The sequence below is a fragment of the Falco biarmicus genome, chromosome 6 (assembly GCF_023638135.1).
Source record: "Falco biarmicus isolate bFalBia1 chromosome 6, bFalBia1.pri, whole genome shotgun sequence".
Lineage (NCBI taxonomy): Eukaryota > Metazoa > Chordata > Aves > Falconiformes > Falconidae > Falco > Falco biarmicus.
The window spans coordinates 89,594,663-89,610,321 of record NC_079293.1 but is presented as its reverse complement, the minus strand read 5'-3'; the positions used below and the strand labels follow the sequence as shown (position 1 = coordinate 89,610,321).

The 15,659-nt window shown below is 37.0% G+C and overlaps 1 protein-coding gene across 3 annotated transcripts in view; it reads right to left on the bottom strand.

Moving 5' to 3' along the window:
• The window catches only part of WDPCP (WD repeat containing planar cell polarity effector), a 103,958-nt gene that overhangs the window by 76,470 nt on the left and 11,829 nt on the right, over positions 1-15,659 (bottom strand). For all 3 annotated transcript variants that reach the window (XM_056344356.1, XM_056344353.1, XM_056344354.1), the window contains 3 exons: positions 12,587-12,701; positions 8,829-8,962; positions 4,184-4,375 (listed from right to left, as the gene is read on the bottom strand). In XM_056344356.1, coding sequence (XP_056200331.1) covers positions 4,184-4,375; positions 8,829-8,962; positions 12,587-12,701 — 441 coding nt within the window. The remainder of the gene's footprint in view (positions 1-4,183; positions 4,376-8,828; positions 8,963-12,586; positions 12,702-15,659) is intronic.

The following is a 15,659-nucleotide window of genomic DNA, read 5'->3' as shown; positions in this document are numbered from 1 at the left end:
CCCGTATTATTCATTGAACTTTTAACCGAATGTGACATCAAGGATTTTACATTCTTTGCTGTATGTGTGTGAGAAGTATTTCAGCTATTCAGTCACACGCAGTAGATGTTTTTCTGAGTGCTACAGTAATTGTAGGATAGCTCACTCATAAAAGATCTGCTGTGTTTATTTCACAACTTTGAAGCACATTGTGGAAGCAATAACTATTAAATATTATCTCTTGGGAGAAAGAAAAATAATATTCTCTCTCCGGCAAATTATGTTTTTCATGAGATTGAAGTATAATTTCAGTGATTTGCACTAGCATTAAAACACAGTAAAAATAAACGTGGCAAAGACAAATGCAAAGTACTACAGTAACTGAGCCCTAGCATCATCACCTCCTGTTAATTTATGTTTGCAGAATAAAGTTCATGTTGATTTTAACATAACTTTCTCTCAAAGCATTTAATCAAAGGGTGATTTCACATTGAATCCTATTTATTCATAGCAAATTGTTTGAAATGATTTCTGGAAGATTCCTCTTCTCGTTTTGAAATCAAAATGCCAGCATTATCTCTGCAGGGAGACAATTTAAATAGCATCCTTCATCGTTCATACTTTTAATAAAGAAGAAACAAACAAACCCTAAATAATTAAATAAATAGATTGGAGAATGGATGAGTTTACTGGAGGAAACAAATTCATGCAAGAAAGCACACAAAGGTTCAACAGACAAACAGCAACGTGCGTGCATGTATACAAATGTACACTGCACACCAAAGCAAAGTCATATGATAAAGAGAAAAGCACTTTTTTTTCTTCGGGGGACGATTCCTCACCAAATCTTACAGCAATCAACACAGTAAACACTGATCTCGGGCTAAAAAATGAAGGGAGCAAAACAAGTCAAGATTTTCAAGGAAAAAAAGTTGTTTTTAGAGGAATAATGTCTACCCTTAGCCTCAGTAGTAGCAAGTGTTAAAACATAAAGCCACACAGCATAATTCAAGTAAAACTTACAGTGTATTTTAAAATGTATTTCCTCCATTAAGTTGGAAAGCTGCTTAGTACACAACACCCCGAACACTGCATGCACAATGTGAATCACCCTGGTGCAGAACATGCAGTTACAGGACATCAGCACGATGAGGACTCGAGCTGCCTTGTCTGTAGCTATTCCTGTCCTCGTCCTAGTAAGCAAACATCACTCAGAACATTCTTCCAGGGATGAAGTAGCACCACCTAAGTGTCACACTGACCTTTGCTCTGCCACAAGACAACAGGTCAGCAGCTGGCAGACCTTTTTGTGGTTTTTGTAGGTCAGCACCAAGGTGCTGTAGAACAGCTGGGGGTAGCATCCATTCATTTCCTCGGGCTTGGTTTACCTTTTCATAAACCCAATATCCCAAACAGCTCTTAATGGGCCAGACATTCAGCAATTCCTGCTTTTCTCTTAATTCCAGATAATAATGCTGGTTTTATCCAAGCTATATTATTATTTTCATGTAAAATGTTCGTGGTATTGTTTCACTACACTTCTATTCGATAAATGCTCCAAACTGCATCAGTTCATGCTTCTCATTCTCCTTCTGTTGACAATATTCATTTACTGGGAGAAAATGAATATTATTGGACAATTATGATAAATAAGGGTTTGCTTCCATGCGTAACAACAGCATGTCATGGTTTTATTCCAGGTCTATACCTGAGGAACACTACCAATGGTAGGGCAGTAGAGGCACAAAGAGGCAAATAAGCATGATTACAGAAATACTGTAGTTTTGTGGTATCTGACTGAGACAGTAACTGTTTAGAAGCTGTCTAGAAATGCTAACTACATTTCTGCTCAAGTTTAAGCTACCAAATGACCCTCAGAAGTTACAGGTGTTAAGGTTCCCCTCCAACACTCTATAGGGGAAAAATGCACCTCAGTTAATTGCAGACTGGGGGTTGATGCTACTTCCAGAGCTGCTGGGTTATGACATCCCCAATCCACGCACAGGAATTTAACCACTGCCCATAAGGAGCGCCAGAGAAATCTTGAAAAAAACCCCAACAAACAGTACCATAGGTACATAGGTACACATCATGGATACATTGGGGAAGCATATAGGCAGAGTATCTTGAGCCTCACACTGCAGCTCACTGAACATCCAAGAGATAAGTATGTGGAACAGAGTAGTTTTCAACCAGCAAGACAATTTGTCATCTATATATGACTAAGTTTTCCAATAGCCCTGGCATAGTGCTTGGCATTTTATTGACAAATACAGGAAAAGAAATGTCATCTGAAGATCTTAGAATTAAAACAGACAAGTACAGGCAAAAAATCAGAAGAGAAAGCAACTGGACAGTTAAATTTGACAGCCTGCTTTTAAAAATAATTTTCTTATATTTATATTACAATATGGGCCAAATTAAAAGGATTATGAGTTTAGGCCTAAAGCGTCAGTGAATGCTTATTATTATTGTGTTAAGCACCAGTGATGTGCTTGGGACTATACTAGACAGCCTCAGCCCTGAGCAATTTAGAGTCTAAATCAGAAAAGGGTAAAACAAGGTTTATTGAAAGATGCAGAGCAATGCTGTAATTTGGAAATCTTCCTATAATATATTAAATGAAATGGAGAAAGCTTTAAACTGACAGGGTGGTTTCTGTGAATTTATTGGAAGAAATGAGTCTCTAAAAAAACAAATCGGAAAATAGAAATTGCAATGTTGGCATTAGGGAGCTTTCTGGAAGACGTGGGAAGGAAACAAAAGGCTGTTGCTGTCAGAACCTGGACATACGTAAGTCATGGTAAGAAATTAGCTCTGAAGTGTTAGTAGGATGAAGTTTCATAATATCGAATTGGCACAGGGACTAGGCTGAAAAAGCTTACAAAGAACAGACACACGTTTTAGCTACCAGAGTAATTTTTATATGTGGTCGGGCATAGCTGCAGGGGGAATTGAGAACTGCAGGTGTATATCAGGCAGAGGAGAGAGATGAGTTAAAGATGACCGCTAGTGGAGAGAGGTCAATTGAAAAGAAGTAAAGAAGGCAGAACTGTAGGTAATTTAAACTTAAATTCTACAGTGACTAATGACTTAAATAAAGAAAAGCTCTCTCAACTACCTTTTTTCTTTTCCATTCAATATATAGAAAATCCCAAGGGGAAAAAAAACTTCACTGAAATTAGTATTAGTTATCAAAGTAATAATTCCAAGACATTAAAACATTTACATCTTCCCTAATTAAAGAGAACAGGATGTTATTTGTAAGAGCAGCTTATTCTAAAGTGTTATATAGGGTTTTTCCCTACAGGGAAATAGCCTGTAATAGGTACTCCAGAGCAGCTACTCCACAGCTGATGCTCAAGTTTGTGCTCTTCTCCCACAGTCAGTACCTTTTTAGTCAGTATTAGTACTGGCTTAAGCTAAACTGAAAATAAAACTCCAAATACAGGAGCATCTATACAAGATGCTAGTCCAGAACAGCTGTTTAAATTCAGGTTCCAGTTCCTCTCAGAGTATGCCCAGATAGCTTCATTTTAAAGTTTTACCTAAGAAACTGGATTCAAATATTCTTAAACAGATGAAATCAAAATAGAAAAGTTTAAATGGAAACATCTGCCTAAAAAGGTAAGCTAAGCAGTGTCAGGAAGAGGGTCAGCTTGTAGCCTTGTAACTTGTAGCTTACATTCCCACCTGTAGATGGGGAATTCTGACTTTTTCTTTAAGAAAAAACTTGGTCTCTGATTTGATCAATACTCATAGCAACAATTTAAGTAGCATCTGGGTGCAGCTAAAATCTTATAATGAAACACTTAAAATAGATGTAAAATGCTTATCAGTTAACACTGCAGACAACATAAAATAATGGCATTAGACAAGCATGCAGCAGCTACAGTTTGTAAGATTAGAGTTTTCTAGTGGTACTCTGACACTTATTCTCAGTGTTAGCAGCTCCAAAGCTATTCCACCATAAAGACCCAACTCCTTTGCTACTTTTCTCAGATTGCCAGTTTTGATGTGAAAATAGTAAACATAGTAAAAAAGGTGCTTTTTTCATTAAATACCGAACTTTTGCTTTTAAGATTAGATTGGCTGATCTTATGATTTCACCATATCTGTTCTTTCTATTTACCTGAATATGCATTTAAGTTGAACAGTTATTTCTCTAGCAAATCTGAAAAATCAAGAGAGTTCAGCACTTTACCTCCAATTTGCCATGTGCACAGCCTAACAGCAATAGGTTGGCTCTGTCCCTCTCACAGGAAATAGGAGACCAAGGCCATGCTCCATCACTAGCTGCTGACCACCAGCAAATGACCATATCTTGCTTACAGTTTATTGCCAGGTGACGTTTCATCCTTCTACCTTCTGGTCCAAGTATATCAACATAAGAAATCTGATGGAAGAAAAATGCAGGAGATATTTGAGGTGTTAAAATAGCAAAGTAGAAGCAATAGGGAGCATTTACTTTGGATGTGTGAAAGAGAATATATATATATATACACACACAGAGAACTGCGTACATATATCTTCATATAGGCTGTCTGTAAATGTAAAAAATATCTCCTCAGACAGAAAAAGACGTGCTCACACCTTTATCTATGGGGAGGGGATTGGGAAGGAAAGGAATGTGAGTTAAGAAGGAATTTACTGCAATGACTCCAATCAATACCAAAATGTACAGTCATGGTTGCTTGACAGCATCGACCTACACATAGGATTTAAGCTTAGCCATATTAAATGACAAGTTCTGCAAAGCTGACCAGGGAGCTAAGGCTAGTGTTTAAAACATAATCAAATATTAAATATATTCTACAGTGTTTGAGAAAGTATATATCTTTCTTGTTCCTCCCTAAATTAAGGAATCCAGATACAAACATCTGCTTTGCAAGAGAATATATACTTTTATGCATAATGTGGATGAGCTACAGCATCATGCGTAAAGTTTATGCAGCTCTTGAGAATTGTGCCTCTTTCTCAGAAAGGATTTGTGGAATTTATTATTCAAACTCTGTTATTTTGGAGCATGGTTATTTGAAAACATGAGCAGTGCACCATCTGTGTGACACATGCCAAGGAAATATAGATTGCACCGCATTTCTGCTTAAGGAATTAATGGAAGGTTGATAGCTAGGGGAAAAAAAAAACTATCTTGCCATTGCTGGTCAGCAATAATCGAACCACTTTCTGGGGATTAAGCGCATGGCTAAGCCTACTGGACCAGACACTAGCAAAGGGCAGGGGGTCTTCTTATCAGAGAAATGCTTCTGGAGCCAGTCTCACTACATGACAGATTGCTTTCATATTCCTGTCTGCAAGGCAACAAAGGATGGCAGTAATGCGATAATGCCAGAGTGCAATGGGTGTTAAGAACCCGTTGCATTTATGTATTGTATTTAGTAAATAATCAGGCTCATCCAAATTGTGATCTCACCACTCAACCAAGGCCATTAAAATCAAGGTTAATGCTTTAATAATCCTTTGCTGTTTTTTATATGGTCAAAAAGAACCCTTTTCTATTTGCATGGTCATAATATTATTGACCTCTTCATCCCCTGAATACACATCAAAAGGAACTGAAATCAAAGTAATTACCAATGTTGTTCTCTCATGGTAAACATTTAACTCCTTGTACTGTCTCTTCCTTCAGTAAATTGAAATGGATTAAAAAAACCACAGATGGGAAAAACTTGCAAAAGGTCAATATTTTCAGAATACCCTGTTTTACTTGTCAAAATACTTAGAAGTATAACGATAAAACATACAAGAAGTTAACAGGTACTTGTTACTTGAATTAAAGATATATATAAATAGTCAATTTGGTGACAACACATTTATTACGATGGAAAAACACAAGTAGTTTCACAGATATTAATTAGTCCTGTTTTGCAGTATTAACTGTTCACAACAATTTCACCTGTAATAACAGCCACAAATCTTTTGTAAACCTTTATGTCTTGCATTAGACATGGCACTCTCAGACATTAATGTTGCTAAAAGAAGACAAATGATAATAGTTCTTATGTTTTGCTGGTCTTCAAGACCGTAGCAATTCCTACAGTAAGTCTTCCTGTATTTTTATAAAGTGTAAACAAAAGCCAAGGTGCTACTGTTTAGAAAGGAAGGGGATAGAGAACGTCATTCTCCCATTTAGGTATATATTGTGTAAAACCCACAACTTTTGGATAAATACCCAACTGTGAGGAGGAAAGCCTGGCTGACTTGCTATTATTATTAATAGCACTCTGGTAGTCCAGTACTGCATAGTGTTCCCTGCCAACTTTGCCCACCATGAGGCTGGACACTGAACAATATGAAGTTGCCTCTGTCCAAGTAAAGTACCAAAAAAATTATGATGTTAATATGACAGAAATTTAATTATATCATTACATATGATCATAAGCAAGCATTCTCCTCATTGCAGAAATGGGAATTTAAACCCAAATGCTGTATATATTTCTCAAGGCTACCAAAACTCGGAGGCAGAAATGAAGGCTACACTTAAATTTCCTGAAGCTTAGCTCCAGATTTTAATCCCGTGGTAGTTCTATACCACTGCAAGCTACCTTTTAATTAAATTTCTCTTGAAAAAAATATCAACACTAAGGAACTGGTTTTTTTCTAAAGCCTGTATTGTTGCAAGTTTGCACATTCTCAATTGAGGACCATCTTTTGTTTCTTTTGTACTACTGATAGTGACACTAGTGTTGACTGTGTCTGTCATCTTTTAGCTTTTCTAAGTTTGACCAAAATCAGCCATGAAGAACTCTAATTCAATGCAGAGAGCTGACATAATATTATTGCAGTAGTGAATAATACCTTCTGCTGGCTCACACCGGTGCAATTTTGAAGATAATAAAAATTATATTTAGCTGCCTAACTAGCAAGCCTCACACAAAAGAACATTCAATTAAAAAATGCAAATGCCTTTTTTTGGCTGGCAAAGAAATAATCCGTAGTGATTCCCACTGATTTCAAGAGAAAGCAAAGTTAACATTGAACATGGAGGCGTTTCGAGAAGCTCAGCTGTGTCAGCAAAGAACTGAACACAACAACCCTATTAAGGAGTGCAGCAGATATTTCTGGTTTCCTAGGGCAGAAAGGCTTTTCTATGGATTAGGCTTTTCTTCTTTCCCAAGAAAAAAATGCCATAACCATTAGATCCAAAATGTGCCCAATGATACTCAGAATGCAAACTTACTTTCTAAACATAAATTAAGTAAGGAGCTATGGCCTCACAATTAAATGATGAAGGCAGTCTTCAGCTCACCACAGCTTCTTCGTTAAAGTTCAGCTCTATTAAAAAAAAGCCAAACCACACCACACACCAGACTTGCTTCTAAAGCAGAACCTTAACAAACGCCATCGGCCAGGCACAAGTGCACATCATTTTAAAGTAAACTACGTATCAGCTCAGTTCCTGGTGAACAGTGAACTGTCTCAAATCCACGTTATAGAGGTTGGATCAATCTCGCAAACACAAGTCATTGCTGAAAAGAGGCCCTGAACTGAAACAGCCTGGAAAATGTATTAGATATTCACCCTAGCAGAAAGTATTTCTACCAAGCAAGTTAAAACGTATTATGGCAAAACTTAAATTAAACACATCCTTAAAAAGCTTGCCTTGCAGATGCAAACTCTCTTATGTGAAGAAGCAAATTACAGAGGGGTTGTCAAGGGGAAAATATTTGCTAGCACAGGACTGTTTTCCTTAACAATTATCCTGTCTGAAATAAATACAAACTCACAATTTTGCTCACTATATCTTACTACCTTTCTTGGCCAAAGGCTTGCCTCTCTTTCACTCTTGCAGTGAACTAGACGCAGCCCCTTTCCTACTCTGCCTGTTCAAAGTTAATTGCCTTTGGTTGATTATTGTTTGATACTGTGGTAGTGCCAAGCACTTTCACCTAAGGCCAGCCACTGCCCTGACGGCAAAGAGCTTATGGTTGAAATAAGTTATGTCTACACTGCCCAATCCATCCAAGACACAGCGTAATTCAGCTTGAGATGAGCTGGTTCCTACTGACATCCCAACTGGCTAGTTTAAAGCCAGCTCAGCTCTCTCTAGACTGCCTTTCAGCTACTGCCGTCACTCATATGTACACGAGACACACTCATATATAAAGGGCTGGAGAAAAGGAGTATTTTAATCTTCACTGTGTACGTACTGAACTGAGATACAGAGGCACCGAGTCACTTGCCTAAGGTCACATACATAGTTTGTCAGTGGTGAGAAACCCAGCTTTTATATCTTGGGTCCTAGCTCAGTGGCTTAATTGCAAAACCAACCGTCCCAACAATACAATTACTGTAATTACTACAGGGAAAGTTAAGATTTCTGCGAAGAATTACAACAGTCTTGTGCCTCGGACAGATGACTGAGTTCACGTGTATCAGCTGAGCCATAGTAATTGACCATGTGTGCGTTTTTAGCCCACAGCAGACAAGAGGTAAAACACATTACCTTAAATCTTTTACACTGAGGTTTACCATTACAGATTTTGCTTCATGCTTGTTAGATGCTGAGAATGTGCAAAGGGTCAGTTACTGCTGCTCAACAGACACAAGGTAATCTGTTAAGCAGGGGTAACTCAACTGTGTGTCTGAGCCCTGAACCTAAATACAGTAGAAAATTGGATCCCTCTTGGCACAGTATTCTAACTCATTAACTCAGAATGCCATGTAATTTTTTTTGACTTTTCAATAACTGCCAGTTTTAGAATTTGAGCTGTTCTGGTCAGTTATATAAAGGTTTGCAATTTATACTGCTATATACTATCAATGAGTACCTGTGATTCATAACGTAAAGTTACTACGGTATTTACAGTCACCACTGACAGCTATACCTTGAAGTCCAAACAAGAGAGTTTTTCCAGTCTTTTGTTTACATTGGGAGAATCTATCTTCTTTGTAAACTGAATAAAGCAGAGTTGGTTATGGTTCTCAAACGACAAGATGATGAAATTGTCTGCAAGAACAGCTGAAAAACAAATAAGAATTGTCACCACTGTAATACCTGTTTCTAGTAACAAAACAAATTACTGAACCCTCCTCCGAGACATTGGAAGAAGCAATTTTTTCAAGACAGTGTCTTAAATATTACACTGAAGCCTCTGTAATCTCCTAAAAAACATCAGTGCGTCATCCTGCCAGGACCTTCTTGGAAATGAGAAATAAAGCCTAGGGAGTACTCCGATGACATAAACCTGAATAAATTATCTCATATCAAGTTACCCCTACATTCAAATATATGTTTTATGCCCTTCCACATTAATTTTCATATCAGTTCAGCATTCATTTTTTTCTTATGGTAGCATCCACCAGTATTTCAGAAATGCACCTAATACAGCACAGCCTGCGTTAAGGATGATAAATGCAAATTAGTACTGGAGGTGTATTTGGTATTTTGATACTGTAAGGTTCTGGGTGCTGCTGCAGACATCAAGGAGGCTGTTACATACAGGATTATGCTTTAGAGGGGTTATGGATTTGTTGAAAGCTTCACATGGGGGTACCCAAACAATAAAGTAACCAAGATGGAACCAAGAACTACCTTGGAGTCTGGAAAAGTGCAGCGGAATCCCTGCTGTTATCATAAAGGGGTGCTAGACCAAAATAGTTCAATATAAAAGTTATTAACTGATATGACAATAAAAAATAATTACACAAGAGTATCTAGAATTCTTCCCAAGTGCTACCCAGTTATTCAAGCGGTGGCCACATTTAAAGAGACGTCTGACAATGAAGTGAGTCACCAGGGTTACTAGTACCAGATCACTGAAGAATTGTTAATGAGAATCGGGTTTAAATTAAAGCTAGCAAGCTGTTTTCAGAAAGTAAACTCAGAACACTCTGCTAAAAGGGACTGAGGGTAAAAAAACCAATGCAGAACCACCCTTGAAAAACAAAGAAAATGCATTTATGACTATTATCCTAGATTCTTAAATGTATTTTACATACTCTTAAGTAGACTGACAGTTTAAGTCTTACATATAAACATTGAAAACTGGCTACTCAGCTTTGCTTTGCTTTAGTCTGATTTATAACCAGTTGCATTTTCCAATAGTCATGTACTAGCACAGCTCTGAAGTACCTGGTATGCAAATGCTAAAGAGTAAAGTTTAAAGCCAAATAATTGCCTTTGAAATGTAACAATAACACTAGCTTTTGAAAGAAAAAAAAAAAAAAGAAATGGTGATAAAGTAGCTGACATGGTGAGTTTGAAACTATAACTGAGATCCTAAACACAGACGAACAGTCAAAGCCACTGAGTATGTACCCTCAATATGTGCACAGTTAAAATATTTTGATATCCTCACAGAATTCACATTACAGATGACCTGCAGCACACCTCAGATGCTTCTGAAATTTGTTTTGGCTGAAGGGAAGAAAGCAGGGTTCAAAGATCCCTGGGCAGGCGTGACTGTGACTAGTGGTGCCTTGATTTTCAGTACCCGTGGCTGTCCCGGGTAGGAGTGGAGATGCAATCAGCATGAAGGCAGCTGTGGGCACAGCTGGGCCAGTACAGAGAGAGGCCCATGTGCTGCAGAGCCAGGTTACCCCCAAAAGGCAAGCAGTCTCGTTCATGTTCTACGTACTAGTACCGCAAGACCTCAGTGCCACAAAATAATTTACAAAATGAGAAATACTGTTTTCCTTCAGGAAAGGATTTTTTCCCATAATTGCTAATTAAATTAGCTTTTAAATTTTGCCTATAAATAATAAAAATCAGTAGTAGAGACAGGAGGATTATAAATGCAATCTTAATTCTGTATTTTGTACACACAATCTGACCTTTACTCCAAGTGTTACGAGGACATGCTACTCTGAGAATTACAACATATCCTAAGTAATTTTGGCAGACTGTAATCCTTACCCATTTCTACATATACATGATTTTTAACCATAAGAACTATTATTTTTACATAGAATTTTTGCATTATCAAATTTATTTTGGCCAACTTCATGATCACAACCCTAATTCCAACCCAGATTTGGAAAGACATGCAATTATGTTGGATTAAAGTTAATTTATTCTACGACAACATTATGTTGTGGTTGTCACGTAAGGACAGTTCAGTACAAAAGTTTGCATTCTGAACACTATTTGCACAGGTAACAAAAATATTTTCTTTTGTTGATCATGAAAATAAAAACCATATTGCAATGACAGGTGTTGGGGTTTGCTTTTACTGAACAGAAGCAGTCCTGTTTCACCTTCAGACACAGGTATTGTCAAACATGGAGGTTTAAGAAATTCTTGAGAGTAAGGAAAAACTATTACGTAACATTATTTATAGCAGTTTGAATGGCATAACTGTAGGAAAACATATTTGTTGCTTTATTATTCCTTTAGTTGTAAGCTTTTTTAGTAAGTGGTATTTTTTTTAAAAAAATTTGTATTCCTACCACATATTAAGCCAATGTCAGGCAAGAGATGTACAATTTACTTATACATTTAATATTTATTAGTTTTTTTAAAAAAGACAGAGTTTTCTAAATAAGTTCTACAAACAACTTCAATCTGGTTATAAACTTAGCTTTCAGGCTTTCCTATTTTCTGTCACCTGGAAGTATGAAATCCTCTTTCTGGAAATGGCAGGAAAAGTTGAGATGGAACTAGTATTCCAGTAATTTAGGTGAAGGGCTAAAACAAAGGAGTCAAGACATTAAATGTGTTCTGTGCTGTGTCACTAGTTGGTAAAAAATGAAGTTACATTTTTAGAACAACAACTCTACTAACATAGTTACATTAATGTTAATTTTCAAGACTAAACTAAAACATACTGATAAGAAAAGGTCAGAGAGACACATTTTTGCAGGTTTCTTAAATAACCAGGCCAATATTCAACAGATGACTGGGTATGGAAGGAAATCAATTGCTAAAGACCAAAGCTAAATCTAGTATATCTTATTAAAAGGATGTAATTTGGGTGTACTTTTTAAGAGTTTGGAAGATAATGCACATGTAATTTGGCTCACACGAAAATTCCATATTCTTGATCATGCAGATGCCAAGATACCTGGCTGAGTTCTCAGTGGAGGTCTATAGAGACACAGTGGAAAAACTATAGTCATTTTCTAAAGCTGTTGAAAACAGGTACACTTTCAGAAGTTTTCTCTGCCTTAAACTAAAACTTTGTTTTGAACAGTGACTATTTAATAACAATAGTGAGATTCTGGAAATCTAGAAACTAAATCAGAACACCTCCACATAACTAATGTTATCCAGCCTTTATTAATAAGTTAATATTTTAATAATAATTTTCCCACATAATTTATCAGTTGGCTAATGTTTGGTTCTGTCCCATTCTCCAACCTATGAAGTAAAAATGACAAGTTCAAATGGCATGTTGACAGTGATTAAAATGTGTAAGAAACCGAATTTTAGAAACCCATTCAGTATTTGACAAGCCTGAAAACTTTGATGTTAAATATTATTCTTAAAGTGTTCTTAGTCCTGAGGGTTGTAACTATGGCATTACATGCAATTACTTGTTGTGTTTGCAAGTCCCCAATGGCAATAATTAGTCTACCTGTTGACATACTGTTTCTCTGCTCTATTGTTAATGTAGGCAATTGATTTGCACGTGGGTGTAATTACCATCACTGATGGTGTCGGAGATGAGCTTCCCCACCAGGGTCCTGTCAATCACCACCTTCTCCAGCTGTGGCCCAGAAAGGCTTAGGGACACCAATACACCTGAGTGAAAGAGGAGCTAAATCCAAAGAGCGAGAAAACAAGACATCAAGAATCATTAATAAAGTGAAAAGTTTCAAGGTACGTATTAGCAGCTGTCCATTACATAGTAATCTAATTTTCAAAATTACAGAAAAGACTTATTATCGTTGATGCAAAGATGTCTTATAATGACTTTGAAAGCTTTTTCGATGAAAGAGAGACGTAATCCAACACTGAATTGTACGGGCACAAAAATTACAATTGCTGAACACTTGAAGAACATGCGTGCTAAGTTCTCAAATGTTGCATGAAACGTACTGAAATATTTCATTAAAAATGGAGATCATAATTCTGTCCTGAATGAGTAAAGGAATGATGCTGATCACCATCATCCATGGACCTGATTTTTTCTGTATAAAATAACTGCATAGCCTGCATTATATCAAAAAAAATATAAAGTTGGGCTTCACGTAAGTTTATATTATGATCATCACTGATTAAAACCAGCACCTTTTTGCTAACCTTGTTATTTCTGATCATTCATATATTGTTTAACTTAATAGCGCCCTACTACAGTCATAACTGTGGGCTCCTAATAAATCCATATACTCCTTGGCATAAGGTTATAGATGTCTCTCTTAGAAAGAAGGAATTTAAACCATTGGACAGAATATTCAGAGGCTTATTTCAGAGTTAACTGAATATTTCTGCCTAATTAATCTCAATTAAATGATACATATAATCTTGAAGACTAAGTCATAGTACTTATCAGCTCCTTCCGATGCTGTAACTTGTATGCGAGAATGCTCAGTGACGGGAGTTATGAAAACCAGTTCTTTTTGCATAATTAAACCATTAAACTTAGTAATTTTCTGAATGCAACTACTACGGCAAATAAATTCGGAAAATAAAGCCCATGAAGTTCCCTGCTCTGTTGTGACTGACCTCACTTTGTGAAGTTACTCCAGTAGCAGAAGTAAACGAAAAGCTTTATTAGAGCGATTACTTTTTTCTTAGCAACATGGTAAAAGATAGTTTGGGGTTTATAAAAAAAAAAAAATTATGACCATACTAATTAACTTATTGCCAAACTTGGGTTCTACAGAAACCCTGATGTAAAAACAGTGAAAAAAATCACTACTACGATTTTGATCTTCTCATGCAGCACTGAAAACAGAAATGTATTTCCATTCATCTTCCAGTGCCACCTCTGGTCCTGCAAGCTGCTGGACTAGGTGACCTCAGCATGTAAGTTAAAGAAGTTTCCAGCCAGCTCTCATTGCTGCTGCATGGCAGCAGTTCTGTAGGACCCACTCTGGCAGCTTGGCGTTCATCCCTCTCTCATCCATATACAAAAAAATACCATTAATTTTTCAGCAGAGGCTACACCAGCCTGAAAACTTGCTGAACAATCTTTTCTGCCAAAGGAATCCTCAGTGGAAAGACCATTGCAGGGAAGTACAGAGGGCTCACCAAAGGCCAGAAAGCTGGGACTCCAGCTCTTACTTCTACCTAACAGCAGATCTGTAAAGAAATCTCTGTGCTTTTAAAAAACTTACTATGGGAGAAATACTTGCTTTTGTAGCAGAATTTGGCAGAAAAATCCCTGTTTGTTTTATGCTAGAGCAAGACAAGCATGGTTGCATTATACTTTTTAGAACAACACACTGGTATATAAACACCAGGCGAGCTTGCTTGCAGTGAGATCTACTGGATCGTATAATAAATAAAATATATTATCACCACAGGGATGTAGTGATCTAATTGAGCTTGCCTCTTGTGCAATGCCCTGCTCCCAATAATTTAGCCATGAAAAAAACTTGGTTCTACATATTTTGCTATATTACTACTGCTCTGTGCTCTCTGCAGCAAAGAAAAGGACAAGCATATTTAAATAAATTATTTTCTTGCCCTGACTAGCATCTTTAATCAGCATTAATCCAATCTATCTTCCTATCAATTCACAATAGTTTAAAAATAGATTCTAGTGATGTCTGAAATAGAAACAAAAAATACCTGTGATGTGAGATGAATTTTTTAAGAACAATCATTCCTACCCTGCCAAAGTCTAGTCATGCATTTGGTTGATAAATATATATAGTCAATGTTTCAATACTGCCTGTCACGACAGATGTCCTTTCAGGTTCTGTCCTAGTAAAAATACTAGACACAGCTACACTCATGCAGCTTTTATTGCAATCTTTCAAAACTTTAATTTATCCTTATGTTGAAGTTAGATTAGATAAAGTCACAATTTACTTCCAACTTTATATTGTTAAGTCCAGCACGATTTGACTACGGTTAGCTATAATTATCCAGAGAACAATTTTCAACTGAAAACGTGAGGGTTGAAACCCAGAAGCTGACAAACTATGATGCAAGCAACAATCAAGGAAAATTTACATAAGTACCCTAGAAAGATCAGTTCTAAATTACTGAATGAATATCAGCCTGCCAGAGAAAACACCACAAATCCTTCAGTGTTTTGTGCCAACAAGAAAGCTGGTTCAGTCAGATAAATAAACTCTCCAGCTTGTGACTTCCACAACACCTTTGCTTGGGAGCTATGTTCTTCCCTCAGAAAATGTCACTGTACTGGTAGGTTGTCCCACGCTTCCTCTTCTTGCAGGGAGAGAGAAAAGCAAGCTGGAGTTAACCTGGGAGAAAAACCTAAGCGAATTAGAAGTCTCTTTGTAGCCTCTACGTTTACCTGACAGAGTAAGGATATATACCACCCATCCAAGTAAAGAGGAGAGGCAAAACACAGGAAAAAATGTGTTTTGATTTGTAGGTGGTCAACGATCTTGGAATAACTGCATTACGGAATGAGGCCACATGGTTGTCATTCTGCTGACATCTAGTACATCCATCCACCATGCTGTACAGGGACACGCTTGCAGATTCTGGCTTCAGAGTAACAAATATGATTAGAGCTCTTTAACTCTTAAATGTTTCAGGTGTAAATTCACTTTATGCCTCTATGTTCATTTCCTGT